We start from the raw sequence: 16,921 nt of genomic DNA, 5'->3' as shown, positions 1-16,921 counted from the left end.
TCCCATGTCAGACAGAATACACCATGTCATCAAGTTTCTCTGTTTTTACCCTCACACAGCAACACAGACAACATTGCCCCCACATGGCTGGAGGTGATAATAGTCCACCTTAAACTGTTGGCACCAGGTTTCCCTACATCTGTGTGAAAATGACCTGAAAGTTTTAGCTCAGTTTTACAACTTTAAACACCTCAGCTCAAAGAAAAGAAAATAAGGACAGACAAAAAACATTTCATAATATATGTATTTAAATCAAAACACAATTTAAATATATTATAGATTAAGTACACGTACATGTCAGAAAACATTAGTGGTACATAGTACCAAGAGTCTTTTCTGGTTCTTTTCCACATCTTTAGTAAGGCTCAAAACAAATTTAAAAAAAAAGTTTAATTTACTGAGCACACTTTCCAGTTGAACAGTCCGGTCATCACTGACGTTTGTTTCAGTGATGCATTAAAAAAAACAAAAAAAAAACAGGGCATCACCATAAAAAAGGACTAATATCATTATATGGGGTAAACCAGAAATCTACATATATATATATTTATATATATATAGAACATTTAGGACATGGAGTTTTGAGTTTTCCAACACGACTGGAGCACTTAAGTTCATAAGAGGAGTATTTCTTCTTCTACGCTCTGTCAAAGGTGCCAGGAGTTTTTAATATATAGGAGGTCAGCCAGTCCGAGGACTGAATCAGCTCTTCTTCTGTGTCATTGTTACATTTCCAGACGCTCTTACAGTACGTGAAACGGCCGAGGAAGGACAGATCACATGAGTGAACAGCAGACAAAAACGACTCCGGGCAGGCTGAGAGGGAAGCGTATGCAAAAAAACTAAACAAAAAAAAACTGTACATCTGCTTAAGCCTTTAAGTGGCCGACCCCTACAGGAGAATTTCATCTAAAAACAAGGAATGGTCATTAAAAAAAAAGGTGTGGGGAGGTGTGTCGTGACGGGTAGTTCAGTCACGTCCTCCATAGGTCCAACATAAGTATGGCTGCAGCATCGCTGTGATTGACATGCTGCTTCTTCTTCGTGCAGGCTTTCTTCCAGCGTTGACCGTTTTCCTTCATCAGGAGTGACTTCCTCAGGTTTGTTGCAAGCGCTTTGCTTTGGCCGACTACACGTGTACCTTTATAGTGTTATGGAAGATTGGAGGATTGGAACAATGATGTACTTCAACTGTTTTCCATTAGCCCATGCGTGAACAGTCACTTTCTAAGCTCTCACACACACACACACACTCACACAGACAGACACATGGCGGGTTGGGGAGAAGATAAAATGCCTTGTTTGTTCTCAGAGTACTTCAGTTCATTGTAAGGTGAACCCTGTGTACAGTTTGTCACCGGCTTGGCCAGCGTCTGCAGGGAGTGACAGTCCTTTGGTTCCTCAGCGGGGTCATAACTGCAGACAGATGAAAGACAACACTCATTAGGGTCACTGTACACATCGATGCGCAGGAGCGAGACTACCGAGCGAGGTCTTGTACCTTGGTGGCCTTGCCGGGGCTGTCGTGGTTTGACTGGTGGACGACGTCGTTGACTATCATCTTGGCGATCTGCCATGCCATCTCCTCCTGAGCCTGAAGGGAAGAGTCAAGGCACAGGCAATAACTTTAACTCAAAGTCTCTTCATGGTATTCTTTAATAAATCATACACTTAAAGCGCATCATAGTGGGTGGTGCTCAGGTCTTGACCAATGACAGTATCCTGACCTGTGTGGCAGCTGTTGCAGTGCACTGTGAGATTTGAAGTATGAGTTGTGGGTGTGCGATTTACCGGCAGGGCCATTAATAATAGACGCATTAAATTATCTCGCGGGCTGTATGAAATTATCTTTGACATGTCTGTATTCAAACCATGACAGTAAAAGACGTTAAATATTACGGTGTTTTGCTTTACAATGTACAAAAATACAACAGTCTCTAATATAAAACACTACTTTATTCTGATTAAAGTCATTCATTAAATAAAGGTTTTGAAGTATGGCATGTTTTACAGTCTTTCGCTGTCGTGGTTTGACGGTTTTTCACCGTAAAATATACAGACATTATTTTACAGTGTATGTCATAGGCTGACGTAGCCTCGCTATGGTGCCTCAGACGACTGAGTCACTTATGAATAATTTAACATCCCGTGGCCTCACCTCATCTGAGTTGCCTTGGACCCATTTTTTCATGGCTTGAGAGAACATGGAACCTAAATGAGAAAAGAAGAAAGGCTGAGTGAGACTTGAGTATCTTAACCTGAACAAATAAAACAGCTTTCCAAAGGCGAGTTAACCCTGACACAGTCGAATATATACTAGACAGAGAGAACGCACTCTTTGATAAATAAATATTGGCATATGTTGTTAGATCTGAGGAATATAGGAGGCTGTTTTTCTTTATTTTTTTATATATATACTTCAAAAGGCTCCGAGCTGTACGCAGAATGGGAGCAGCCGCTAGAAGGGGTTTATATTCATGGGCACAGAGAAGATGTTTTTCATTGCAAGGAGAAATGAGATCAAATATGACAGAGTGAGGGCAAAGAGTCTAACAGGGGGGAGAAGGAAAAAAGTGTGAGCATCTCTTACCTTTGGATTTCTTCACGTCCGGCTCCGGCTCTGCCTCCCTGATAAACTGGCCCATCTCATTCACCTTTCCGAACGTCATCTTTCTGAAGCAGACAGAGGAGAGGAGACAGATGAGGAGAGCAGACACAGCAAATGGGACAAAACTGAGCCTCAGGCACACACATTCAAACATTACCCAGTGTGTGTGTGTGTGTGTGTGTGTGTGTGTGTGTGTGTGTGTGTGTGTGTTTTCATTCAACTGCAACTTATAATCAGAGGAGGGGAACAAATCTGACAGGCTACAGCTTTGTCATTCAGTAACATCTTCTTGAATTATTCCTGAATAGGATTTTTCAAAGCGCGCTCATAAAACAGTTTACGAGGGAGTCGATAAAAACAGATGCAAGCGTTCAATCCGAGCGGATGTGTGGGCAATCAAAGAACACAAAAATGAGAGAATCATAAAAGTAAAAGACAAACAAGGGAATCCGAAGGGGAGTTACCACGAGACAAACGACTGAGGATAAAAACAAATATGAAACATTCAAAGAGATGATTTAAAATACAGGTTTAACCACTTTGGTGGTCTATAAATCAAATTACACAAATCACACAGTCACTTTTTTAAAAGCCTTCCGGTAATTTTACACAGATTTCAGGCGGCCTCCATTTCCCTACATCCCTCCCTCTCTGATGTCCATAAACTTTACTTATGTGATGACCTGTTTGTACTGGCTACCTCCGTGGCTCTTCAAACTAAAGGTGATGTTTGAAAGTAAAGAAACACAAAACTCACCCAGCATATGGCCGCTGATACAAGGACTCCGGGTCCAGGCTGGCAACGTCCACCGTGATGGCCTCGTCAAAGTTTTTCAGGATCTTGATCACTGCCTTTCTGGAACCTTGCTGTAAGTCAACATACCATAAACTGAACTAAACAACAGAGACGACTAAACAACGGGAATGGTCACAACCTTTTCGCGTTAACAAAAAAATATCTTCGTTATTCATGTAATGAGGCGGAACAGGTCTAAATGTCAGCGGATGGAGGAGCATCCCCACAGGGGCTGAAGATGTGGGTTAAAGTTGGGGGGTCACCTGAGTCTGAGAGACCTCGCTGGCATTTGAACTTGAACGCTCGTTGTCCGCGGGCCCGCCCTGACCTGGAGTGCTGACATTCACGAACTCATCTGCCCGCACCGAGTTGATGAGGTCACTCAGGTATTTGTAGTAAAGGTTGCTCGACAGGAAGCCGGGCATGTAGACCTGAACAAATGCAAAACACGGTTAGAGAATAATAAGCTCCCTGATATATTTCTGGGCAGAGGTTACAGAGGTTTGTGACTGACCTTTATGTGCTAACAACAGTGTTCAGGTTTCATTTCATTTGTCAGTGATTTAATGGGACAATTTGTCAGTGACTTACAACACAAAACCTTTAAGAAGATCCGATTTAATTCCAGGAAATGGTGATTTTAAAAAATATCTAATTAAACATTTTAAAAAGGGCAATGTGAATAAACTATTCTACGTTTTAGATATTTTATTTTACATATCTGAAAGTTCTCCAGACACTAAAAGAAACTCTTGCTGTGGTGTAGCTGACCTTCTCCATGGTTGTCCATGCCTGTCTGAGTGGAGTGGTGAAACAGTCTGGGAGTGGCCCTCCCTCTCTGCAGATATTCGACTCTATCTCCATCCGCACAGAGTCGCCGAAGCCTAGAGGGTTAGTCGCCTGGAGTGAGAAATACCTGGAGAGGAAATAGAGCAATGAACGACTGAGTTCAGAGCAAAGAGTTTGACTGAGGAAATTGTGTCTTAAAATGAGGCTGCTGTGCATGCTCGTTTATACAAAGTGCAGACGATGTTGTTTGGCACTCGGGGGGGGGATGAAGCAGGAGGAAGGATTGTGTGCAAAAAAAAGGTAGCATTTATTTTTAAAAAAAAGAAGAAGAAGAATAAAAGAGGCAAACATTAACCTCAGGAAAAGAAAAAAAAAGAAAAAGCAGTGCAGCTTCACAGCAAGCAGCCGCCGAGTCTCAGCTGCACCTAACTGGAACTTTCCATCTGCTCAGGTTAAGATAAGGTGAGCTAGACTAACATGAAGCTTTAACAGAATAACAAACAAACTCATTAAAATAGGGTTTCTCAGAAAAATCCTCCAAAAGCGACGACTGAACTGCAACAGTTGATGGAATAAACCGCATGGAGAAATCGACCTTCACATACTGTAAAAATACCTACACGATATAAATGATTACACACGTCATTGAAAAACCCTTTTCTGTTATAAGTATTAAGTTATTTGCCTTGTGTTTTTCCCTCAAAAACATCAGTAAAGATAAATATAATCTACACTCAACAGAAATATGCAAGCCTAGACTTATTCTCTGCACACGCAAGGTTCATACATTTGTTCAAATCTGTGCTAGTAAGCCAAGATTATCCATCCACCTGACAGGTGAGCATATAAAGATGCTGATTAAACAGTACCACTATGACACAGGTGTGCGTCAGACCCAGCAAAATAAAAAGGTCAGTATAAAACGTGCAACTTTATCTGGCTCTCTTAAGCTTCCTGTTCAGCTACGAGCATGTTCATGTGTGTGAGAAGAGAATAAGAAGCTGCACAAAACACTGGAAATGATTTCCAAATATTTAAAGCAAGGCTAAAAATAAGCACGGGGATGATTATATAGCTGTCTTTTGTATATTCTTTCTGTCAGATGATGAACAAGATATTATAAATATATGATGCACGTTATAAAGTTAACAGACTGTTTCGGCTGCTGAAGCAGAGAGGTGAAAAGAAGGGAATGCTTGATAAGGTCTATCTGATGAAAATGTTGGGAACTAATTAACAGCCTGTGGATTATTGTTCTCATAAAAGACAAGCAATTCACCACAAAGTCTCTGCATGTTATTCTGAGCTGCGTGATGGAATGACTGTGAGTAAAAGCATCCATATTGTCAGGCATCCTGTTGGGAATCAAATCGTCTTTGTGCAATAAAATGCAGCTACAATCCTCATTATGTATTTAACTATTTGTTGGCAAGTCTCTTCTAAAAGTGAACTGGATATTATCCGCGAAGGACAAAAAGTAAATCATCCATCCATTTTCTGTAACCGCTCCCCAGGGTTGCCTATCCCAGCTGACTTAGGGCGAGAGGCGGGGTACGAAGAAAAGTAATTCAGCTGATCGATAAAAATACAGGAATGACTACTGTTTTTCCACTGATCTGATTGGTCCAAGGTCGACCTAATGATGTTCTGATCTGCTGCACAAAAACGAACATGCTCCTGAGCAGGTTTGACAGTGCAGCATAGGTTGCCACGGTGATCTACCTCAGTTAAAAGTGAGCCTCCATGGTCCTGGAGCCACACTAACATCACTTCACTGTACAGATCATGACTTTGTGAAACATAAACATACTCTAACCTGATAAAACTGAAACTCTGGGTTGAAATTAATAATTTAAAAAACACACCCACTGACACTTGATATTGAATATTAACCGAGGCCTGAAAAGAAGACCTACTTGTCGTAGAGGATCATGGCATCGTTTTGAGCCTCTTGGCCGTCGTACTGGCCCTTTTTAGCTGCGAGCTGGTTCTGGAAGTTGTCCGCCGCCAGCCAGAACTGCAGTACATTCATCGCCTCCTCCTTTTCCATGTACTGCGGGAGGAGAAGATAAAGAGCACACGACAATTCAACTGAAAGTCACTGTGGGGTCTTGTAATATCCTTTAAACTGCCTTTGTATGTGGAGCTCTGGTGTTAATTAGCATTTTTGCATCATATCAGTAAGTTCGGAGATTGTAAAGGGAGCGTCTATAGTTTCGCTGATTAACTGGCTTTCTTGATGCCGGTGCTCCCTCACTCTCATTCAATGTCCATGTCTCTCAACCAGTGCTCTGTCTCTCGCTCTCAAACCATCAGACATAAACCAAATTACACTTCTTTGTGTCACTATTTTGCATCAAAATTGCGAGCAAGACACAGATTTAGAAGCTGGGTACATGAAATAAACAAAGCCAGAACACAACAGGGAGAGTATCAGAGTGTAGCCCATGAATCCACCTGAATACTTTCAGTTTCAGAGACATTTCAGGCTGACTGTGGAGGTTTAACCGGTCTGACTGTTCGATTGGCAGCCACAGTGTGACTTCTTTGCTGCACGTCGCTGTGTTTTCTCCTGCGGCCCACACTGACACAGCCAGGAAAGCACTACCCCGACTGAAATGAGTGGGGAAAAACTTGCATTTTCACCGCAGCGCCTGATCCTGTCTGAATGTACCCTAACAAAAGCGGTTTTACAGTGATGGCAAGAGAGAACAAGTATACAACGAGGAGTTGAGAAAAGGCACCGTTTGTGGGCGAAAGGAACAAAAAAGTGGTCTAAAAATATGTTATAATGAAAACACCTCAAGTAAATCATGTGTGTGGGGACCGCTGGGCCCACTTACCTCAGAGAAGTAGAAGAGAGCTGACTCGCAGAATAAGATGTCAGCCAGAAACACAGAGCCACTAGTCAACACTTCAATCTGGTATTTACAGAAATGATGGCTCCGCAGGAATTCACTAAAGTGCCTGGAACAGAAAGAGCAAGTGGGAGATGAATACAGCTGCTACTGGGGGGTGTTAAGGTGGGAAAATGACAAAGGGACACTAGTTACACTTCAATCTTAGCGTGTCAAAACACAGCTGAGGGGAAACCTCGCCGTGTGAGTATTAACTCCTCTAGAAAATAAATACACAGAAACTCACTGTTGATCCAAGATGGTGACGACGACCGACTGTGCAATGACAAAGCAGTTTGGGTCCACCATGCCGTCCTCTCCACATATCTTAGCTGCACAAAGAGAGCGTTTAAAAATGATTGACAGATATTGTGAAAATTTGGTGTCTAAAAATACATATTCCCGGTGATAATGTCTTACCAACTATGTCGTTTCTGATTTGTTCTGTGATGGGGATTGGCCTCACAGCGTCTGGAGAGATGTACTTGGTGAAGATTGTAACAGCGTCTTTCTCTATACCTAAAAAACACAAATCGTTCATCATCCAGTGATGCTTCAAGATGCACAGGAGTGACGTTATTTTCCCCAGAGTATGTCATTAAAAGGATATTTCAAATGATAGGATAGCACGAAGAGAAAGTGCTGTTTTAAAAGGTGACTCACTTTTCATGAGTTTGTCGGAGAGGTCTCGCAGGGTGCTGTTTGACTGCCCCTTATACGGAGTCCCTGTCCTGGATGATGCCTGCTTGCTGGGGGTGTCTGCTTGAGGCGTGCCGGGCCTCAGGTCTGCTTCTGTGTTGGAGAAGTCCCGCCACTCTGACTGCACTGCAGGGCCATCGCTGCTACAGTCCCGGGCGAGGGCGTTGCGCGTGTATTGGGCCAGCTCCCGGAGGTCTGAGCCGTCTTGGGAAGAAGGGACCGGCTCGGCCAACGAGCTGTGTTTGACAGAGTTTAGGCTGTGCGCTCGGACGCGCGACCAGCTGGTGGAGCGGAAACTCTCCGCCTCTAACCAGAACCGAACCAGGTGGTCGGCGCCCCGTAGTTCCGTGAAATGCATATAGTGGGGTATGGCCACGTTGTCCCGAAGCACATGATCTACTGTCTTGGAGAGCCGAGAACGGGTCTCCTGGGGCTGATAGTTCACACTGGAATGACCTGGAACATACAAACACATACAATGAACTCAGCAGAGGTGACAACAGACACATTTCAGACAGTGATAACAGCACAACAACGATTCCATACCTCATAGATTGATCATTAAAATTAAATTTGTTAAACATGTTTGGCCTTGAAAACAGGTTTTGATCTTTGGTTTCATTTACTAATACAGTATTGTACTTATTTTAGTTAAATCTGCGAAAGTTTGAACTTTGAGTGTTTAAATAAGAGAGAAGATGTGAGAAAATGTTAATGCCTGTCTGAGAAAAGTGTATAAAAGTGTGTGGTTAGGGGTTTTACGGCCTTAAAACATAATAATAATATAATAATTGTAAAACTTACTTCGCAGATTTCGTTTATTGCGGGTTATTTTTTTTTAGAACGTATCCACCGCGATAAACGAGGGACCACTGTACTCATAAATAAGAAATATATAGAACTGAGTCATGAAGTCATGCTGGTGGTAAAGAGTGGGGAGAGGGGACAGTCCAGAACAGAGCTGGACCTCTTGTTGAGTCTTTTTCTGTTCTGAGGTGAACATCGAGATCTGCTTCCACCATCTCGATATCCAATCCCTGGATGTTCACCCGTGTGGTCTGAGGTGGTTAATTAAAGGGTTAAGTTTAAGAAAATAAATGACTTTGTCACATTATGTCCAATTCTACATTTAGAGGTGATGTAAACAATTTTGAATATTGTATTGACTCTGAATGTAACATTATCCCTATGTAAGTTAATATAATTTAGCTCCATTTAAAAGAATTCATTAGGAATGTTTGCAAAGCTCAGACGTGCATTTACTTGTACCTGTAGTGTCCATAATAACAGATCTAACTTTATTACAGACACTGCTGAAGCCTTAGAGAAAATACCGACATTCAGACGACAACAAGATTTACGTTGCCTTAAGTGCACGGAAGTATTTGACTTTAATAACAGACTGAGCATTTCACTTTTATACCATTTACGGCTTTCAACTTTCAAGGGAAGACAAAAATGAGCAGTGAATTTACGGGAGCTGCAACATGGCGTTAGAGATAAAAAAGTGGATTTTCTGTGCTGAGCTCTCCTACTTCGACAGAAAATTTGGTCCGGGCTGACGTGAGCTGAATTTAAACCCCCCCCTGGATATTTGTTTTGAATCTTGTGGAAAAAAGCAGCTCTGTGTCTGTCAAAAAAGGTGGCCTATGCAATTTCACAGATGATTTAACCCGGACAAACTTTTATGAATCGCACAGCAACGGCATCTGTGTGCTGCTGTCCGTCCTGTCATGCATGCATGCATGCATGTATGAAATGGTCAGCAATGAGTCTGAGTGCGTCCGTAAGCAACTTCCAACCTCAGGCCGCATTTGAAGACTTGAAAAGAATCTGATTCCTGTCGGGATGCCTCATTATTTGACTTTGCAAGAGCGGGAGAGTGTCTGTTTGAATAACATCCACCATTCCTGGGGGACCGCAAGCTCAAACACACACAAAAAAAAACCCAGGAGAGCTTATGAATTATGATTATGAATCAGAGCACATCAGTTTCACTTAGACTGAAATGTAGGCGGAGGCTTCCTGGTGTTGTGTTTGCCCTTTGAAAACAAAACAGAACTTCAAGGGGTGTCGCACAGTGCGAGGTACTTATCATTCAACCTCGTCACATTCCTTAACATCACACAAGTCAGGACTACTTTAACACAGCCAGATTATGATCATCAAAAAGCCTCATTTGCATGCATCAGTTCAGAGCAGGTCAAAGTCTGTTACACCTGCTGTTCACTGCCAGTCAACTACTCCAGGCCACCGACCTGTAAAGTTCAATTTTTAACTCCTACTTGCTCCGTTATTTCTCTCAGTCTCAGCTCGCCTCTTTGAATCCTCCTCCCCTTACTTCCTTCCTTTGTCTTACTTCTGTTAAAACCAGCCCCCATCTCTGGAACAGCCTGCCTATGGATCTGAGGGACTGCACCTCTGTAGACATTTTTAAAAAACAACTTAAGACATATCTCTTTAGCCTGGCTTTTACCTAAGGTGCCATTCGCTGCTGAATTTTTATGTCCTGATCACTCCCTGTTACTTTTATCTCTGGTTCTTATTTACTGTACAGGTCGTATCTACTTTTACTGCAGCTGTTCTTAAATTATGCTTTTTATCCTATAGGTTCTTTTCTTATTTGTTTCATTGTTGTATGTTTTTACTTTTCTTTTAGTTTCTATTTTTTTATGAAACTGCTCTGTTGTCCATTTCTGTTTTTACTCTGTTCTGTGAAGCACTTTGGGCTCCATTTCAGTATGAAAGGTGCTTATATAAATAAATAAAGTTGAGTTGAGTTAAAACCACAGCCCAAAAAAAAAAAAAAAAAAAAAAATCACTGGCAGTGCTTCATTCATGTTGTCGTCCGGGCTGTAGCACAGGTTCGTCCACCTCCGCCTCCGCCTGCCTCACCCCTGCTATTCTCTGGACAACCTGCTCGTACAGTTCCTGCCACTGCTGCCATTCGATGTGTCAGCCACCCTACATATTCACCGCCTCATCTCATGGCATCCCACGCACTTAATAAGAATCTAATTTTGGAGTCGTTGTGAGTGAAGGGAGGAGACTTACGGACAACGTTATCCTGACAGGAATGTCTGGGTGCTTGTCAAAGTCATGCGAGTTCCTCGAGAAGGTGTAATGTAGCGGGAGTGTTTGCCGCTGGCACAAGTCACTGTGCTGTTTACGCCAACTGATTATGGAAGTTGGGAAACACTCAGGCGTACTGTAGCTGCCACATGTTACTATGAGAAACCTAATTATCCCAGTGAGGTCAAACAGGAGCGCATGAAGCAAACTTTGCAGTTTGACAAGTATAATACTATATAATAGTATGCTGTGCTTTTATTATCACCCTGTAAACATGCTGTAATTAAATATTTAATAATTAGATGTAATGATTTAATGGTTCCTGTTGAAATATTGGTTTCAGTAACATGACAATTAAATGCACAGTGTGTGATTTCAGCCTCTGACATCAAAATAATAACAAAAGACGTATTTTGATGATCGTTTAGTAGCATGGGAGCTGTCTTCATTGTTTATGAACCGCCGTTACTGTTGAAAATTCATCTGACTTGAGTAGAAATTGTTAACGGACAAGATAAATAATTAAAGTATTATTCATGCTATGTTTAGTCACGTTTGTCGACCTCCTTACTCGGCGTTTCCCCAGAAGTTACAGCAACTAGATCGGAGATAGAGATGTGATGCCGATAACACACGTTACCTTTTTATAAAATTACACATTTCTCTGGGTGTGACAGCTGGACACATTTGGGATAATGTAAGAATATAATTAAACAAAATATATAAAAAAATAAAAGTAGTTAATGAGGAAATGTTGCACATTTTTCCTTAAAATCAATTAGTTGATCAGCAAATAATTAAGTCAACAACTATTTTAATTATAAATTCAGTGTTACGGCCAAACATCATCAGGTCTTAAATGCTTTATGTTTTGGACTGTTTATCACATAAAATAGTAAATTTATAGACGTCAACTTGTTAAATTATAAAAGACATTTTTAAATGTTTTCTGACATTTTTATTTTTGACAAAAATAATCATTAAATTGTGCTCCTGCTCCCCCTCTGCTCTGTATTATCTGCATTTGCGACAACCTAATTTTAATTTTGCAAAATTATTGTAAAATAAACGATCTCCAAATGTATACAGAACGTCTACAGAAGACTGCAACCTGCTACCATTCCCAAATGAGTTAGTCCCAAGTTGAAGAATCACTGACTGGTGAATAATAACCTTTATTTTAAACTGAGGAACCCAAAATCCTGATCTTTAATCTTAAGAATGAAGGTTTTGTACCAAGATCTCCAAAGTGTGCAGCCTCCATGTGGCTTGGCTGTTTCTTGAGGATGGCAGTGCGACCGCGAGCAAAGGAGTCCATGTTGGCCGAGATGGCGTTGATGGCCACATGGCTCGGCCCCGCAGCGTCCTGGATGGCATTGTGGTTCCTCAGTCCTAGTGACGGAGAGTGAGGGCTGGCTGGAGCTGTGAGGGGGACGACAGAAAATAAGCATTAACAAAAAAAACAAGAGCACAATGATACCAAAGTTCTGCGTGGCCTGTGTGTGTGACATCAGTGTGACTTGTATGAAAAGGTCTTTTTATTGAAGGTTTTTGAAAGAGCTCACAGTTACAGGCCTCGGGGGTGTGAGAGATGTTTGAGCAGACAGACTGCTCGCTGTTTGTTTGGCTGTGTGTGTTTTAGTTGGTTGAGGTTAAAAAGTTGGTCCTTGTGACAAAACAATTAGCAAAAAAAATAGCACAGAGCTGCTTTTTGGAAAGGTTAATCTCAGTTCTGACAGCACACACAGGCAAACACAGATATAACACATCTCAAAAAGAGGCCAAGGGTCGACAAAAGCATCCCAGATTACCACAACAATCGATATCAAAACACCCTTGTGTCTTGTGTTTCTGTGTCATTTTCGAACAAACCATTTTCAGTTCGGCGGCGTTGTGTGACACTTTAATAACCTCGCAGAGGAGACGATGAACTCACCTCTATTGACTTTAGCATCTGTCGCTCTCTCAGGTTCTTTGCTTTTGGCTGTGGGGAGAAAAACGAGAGTGGGGTTGTAACTGAAGGAGCGGGCAGCATTTTTGGATTCACAATACAGGGTGAGACCGGCGAGCAAAAAAGAAAAGAGAAAGAAATCACATGAGCTCCAGCGAGGGGTGAGGTAAAGGCTTTGGTGTAGTGTCACCAGAGAGACTGGAAAACACTATCTAGTTACATAACGACACCCTGAGGAAACTGATACTGATGCTAGACAAGCAACTGTTAATAACTACACTATGCAAACTTACTGAAGACCAGCTTCCTTGCTGCTGACGAGGAGATAAACAGGGGAGCCATGTTGTGATATATGAAAGCCCCCTCAGTCCTGCTCATTATATAGTATAGAGTAAGTGCTCAGTATATAGGCAGGACTGAGAGAGCTTTCATACTGGACGTCAGTGCTTAGAGTCCTACCTAAGATTTGTGACCTTGGTCTATCAGCAGCTTAAAAACAGATTTCCCTGAAGTCAAGTTCAGTTCCTGGCTGCCTTTAGAAAATATACCTTACCTTAGCTGAACTAAATTTAACCCCACAAATATCTGAAGGCACTCCCAAGCTCTGTGGCTGGTTACCTGTCAAGTCTAAAAATGAAATACGTAGCCTGCAGTGGAATCGGCGTACTGTACAGCGGCAAGCTCTCATCAAGAGCGACTCACCACTCATATCTTCAGATTAAGGCTGTTGCTGCAAAGAGCGGTCAAACTAAGTATCAATTTCCAAGCCCGGATATTAGAAAATGAACCGAGAGGCTCTGGGCAAATGGTGCAGAAGACGCTCTTACGGAGAGAGGATGGATGTGTCAGCCAAGAGTCAGAGCCGGATTGGCACCGATAGGCTTGTTTGTCACAGGGAAAGAGTCGTGACTGAGCTCCGGCAACTTATGCCCAACAGGAAAGTGGTGCAAATAACGGCAGATGTCTCTAAATAAATACTGATGGGTCGGCAATGAGTTGAACTGCAAAGGACAGTGATTTGGATGCATCACCAGCAAACTGGGACGGGCACAAACCAGCTCGAGCTGAGAGAAAAAGCCTGCACAAGCTCCACTTGCAGACATAAAACCGAGAGTTCAACATGAGGACTCTCTTTAGACGGTCTCTGAAAAGTATAAAGATGCATCTGAGTGAATAAAACTGACAAAAGAGAACTTGTATGATGAATAATCTACGACATTACCACTAAAACTTCAGTACAACCATTACAACCATGCCTCTACCCGGGAACACTCTTACTTCCTGTCAGTCGTAGTTCAGCGCATTACAAATGCACTCTCTCTCTTCGTAGTTCCTCATTTTGGAGACCTGCTGGGTCAGCTGCTTTGCCCACTGGAGCCTGTGAGGGAAAAACCGCTAAACTAAACTCACTCCTAAAAGATGAACAACCGTGAGCCGGTGAAGTTACTCAACCGATTTCCCCTCCGAATAAACACACGAGCAGACGTCAGTTTAAATCCATTTCACAATCACTGCCTCGCCGCGCAGTCCTATCACGCGCCTGTCCTCTCTACCAGAAATATGAGATACACTTGTCATGTAAATATCTCAAATGGAAAAAAGGCTAGTGCATGCTAGTTGGGATGATGTAAGAAAAATGCTTCTAATATTTAGTCTAAAATATAAAAGACGTGTCTCTGGTTATGATGCAACTGCGGGCTTAAATTAATTTCTCAGTCCGTTATGACATTGTTATTATCACAGGACTGAAATATATAAGACTAAAAATGAGTGCAACACTGATTTTTTTTTTTTTGCACCAGCGAGGAGCCTGTTTGAGTTGTAGCAGCTATAAAATAAAGCTGAGAACAACTTCCCATTTCTAAAGACACACTATTTATGTCATGCATTCGCCGGTCTGTTACTCGGAAAGCTTAAAACTCTGATGCCTGGTTGTTTGTTTATAATGCAAACTGTTGCATGTCAGGTCCAAATTAAAAAACACGTTCTACTTAACGTACACTTGGTTGCCAATTTATTAGGTACACCTAAACCTGTTGTGCTCTAATACAACACAGTACCGCAATAAATCTGCTCTTCGTGACGGTTATGATGTGAAATTAGTTTTGAGAGGTTGAACTTTATGGTTATTGTGTCTGATATTAAAATGTAAGACGTTCCTCTCGGTATAATGCGACAATTACCACAAATGAATGAACATTATTACAGTTAGCTGAATCATATAAGAGTTAAAACAGGTGTAACAGTGGATAAACTGTGTGTATTTTGCACCACTGACCGGTATATTTGCATTATATTATATGCAGCTCAGTCCAAATAAACTAAGGACATAAAACAGGACAGTTATTACAGAGCTGAATCATATAAAGGCTATAAATTGAGGGAAACTGTATTTTGAGTTGCAGCAGCTCAACCTAAACAGGACATCAAATGAATAACATAATAACTTCCTATTTCTATGACACGTTATTTTATTTTAAGTCTTTTAACTTGTGAAGCTCAAACTCTGCTGAAGAAAATAAAATAATGCCTGGTCATGTTTATAATAATGCAAACTGTTGAATGTCAGGTCCAATCCAAACATAAGACTGGAGGATGCTGAGCAATTAAACTAACGTTAATCACCTCATTTAAGGTGGAATCTCGTAATAAACTCACACGCATTTGCTTTAATCTGCTGTTATTATTATTATTTTATTTCTAGTGTAAGCTGTAGATGATGAAGCTAGCCGGCTAACCTAGCACAGCTCGACACTTGTCGCATACATCAGTGTTGATACGTGCGTAAAATAGGTTTTACGCACGCGTATTTAAATGTGAAATCAGTGCATAGCAGCTCTCTGTGGTGGATTTATTGAGAGCCGGGCTGACTTTAGGTTAGATAAAGCAGGAGGGAGGAAGGAGGGAGGACCGGAGAGGCCACCGCTAAGCTAACCGTGTTAACTGCAGGGAGCAGCGGCCACAGACGCCGCGGCGCCCCGTGGATCATCCACCGCAGCGGTCTCCACCGCGTTGGCTACATCTTATCCGGGACCACTCTCCTCCTCCTCCCTCCTCCTCATCCTCAGCCGGGTTGTCTCTGCCTCGCTCGCTCGCTGTTTTTGCCCCGTTGACGTCCTCACCTTTCCTCTTGAAAAACGACATGACGCTCTTCGCACCGCGGACGTTTCCTCAGCTCACTGACACCGTCCCGTGAATTGGCGGCTCCCTTCATTCAAATGCATCTGTTCCGCACACTCCCAAAGCTGGAAACGGGTTACTATCGCAGCCTCCAGGTGAGCGCTGTCAAATTACAATTTTCTCCAGATCCAGAGCCAGCACCGCGGCCATATTGTCAATAAACGTCTTACTTCCGGGCTGGTGCGGCAGCAGCATTGTGGGAAATGGTGTTGTTACCTGCTGTGGGCGGAAGAGGGCGATGAACTACAAGAACTACACCTGAGAGGTAGAGGTTGTGATGTAAGGTGGTCTTTACAGTTTAATTAAAACATTCAAAATGTATTTAAATGATTATTTTGTTTATTTTTTAAAATGTTCCATGTTTTTATCCCTTTTATCTTGTTTTATACTGTTTTTATTTGTAGTCCTACACTGAATAATGACAATTAAGATAATCTGTTCTATTCTATTCTATTCTATTCTATTCTATTCTAATGATTGTACTGTCAGTACTTTCAAATTAAAAGCCTTTACTATTACTTGTATTGATTTTTTTTTGATTAATTGAAGTGTTTATTTCAAATATGCAAACAGAAATAAAAGGCAAAACATTTAAACAAAGAAATACATATTTGAAAATGAGTGAGAAGAAGAATAACTTAAACTAAAAGATAATAAACCCCTTCTCTTTAAATACTGATATCCTTCTATATTTGCCATATTTATACTGTCTGTATGATGAACTACACCTGAGAGGTAGAGTTTGTGATGTAAGGTGGTCTATACTATGTTTTTATCCCTTTATCTTGTTTTATACTATGTTTTTTTTTTGTAGTCCTGCACTGAAGATGGCACTTACATTTCGTTATGTATTGAATAATGACAGTAAAGACATTCTGTTGTATTCTATTCTAATGATTGTACTGTCAATACTTTCAAATTAAAAGCCT

The 16,921-nt window shown here is 41.6% G+C and overlaps 1 protein-coding gene across 1 annotated transcript; it reads right to left on the bottom strand.

The window, feature by feature from the left end:
* Positions 1-226: 226 nt before the first annotated feature.
* On the bottom strand, positions 227-16,188 carry akap10 (A kinase (PRKA) anchor protein 10). The gene is made up of 15 exons (XM_019274973.2): positions 15,935-16,188; positions 12,798-12,845; positions 12,098-12,283; positions 7,754-8,245; positions 7,511-7,609; positions 7,338-7,422; positions 7,037-7,160; positions 6,110-6,246; positions 4,176-4,320; positions 3,668-3,835; positions 3,366-3,475; positions 2,591-2,673; positions 2,159-2,211; positions 1,502-1,594; positions 227-1,416 (listed from the first exon to the last, which is right to left on the bottom strand). Exons 1-15 carry the CDS (start codon positions 15,954-15,956, stop codon positions 1,411-1,413), a joined length of 1,851 nt encoding a protein of 616 aa, XP_019130518.2. The 5' UTR covers positions 15,957-16,188; the 3' UTR covers positions 227-1,410.
* Between the last annotated feature and the right edge of the window lie 733 nt (positions 16,189-16,921).

This window comes from Larimichthys crocea, chromosome XXII (genome assembly GCF_000972845.2).
Source record: "Larimichthys crocea isolate SSNF chromosome XXII, L_crocea_2.0, whole genome shotgun sequence".
Taxonomy (NCBI): Eukaryota; Metazoa; Chordata; class Actinopteri; family Sciaenidae; genus Larimichthys; species Larimichthys crocea.
Note: the sequence above shows the minus strand (reverse complement) of the source record. Positions and strands in the feature narration are given on the sequence as shown.

Excerpts from the sequence above, each read along its gene's own strand:
- akap10 (XM_019274973.2), bottom strand. The coding sequence starts at position 15,956 with ATGTCGTTTTTCAAGAGGAAAG. Across the intron at positions 3,836-4,175 it reads CATGGACAACCATGGAGAAG|GTCTACATGCCCGGCTTCCT; the intron begins GTCAGCTACACC and ends GCATTTGTTCAG. Across the intron at positions 2,674-3,365 it reads TATCAGCGGCCATATGCTGG|AAAGATGACGTTCGGAAAGG; the intron begins GTGAGTTTTGTG and ends TGTCTGCTTCAG.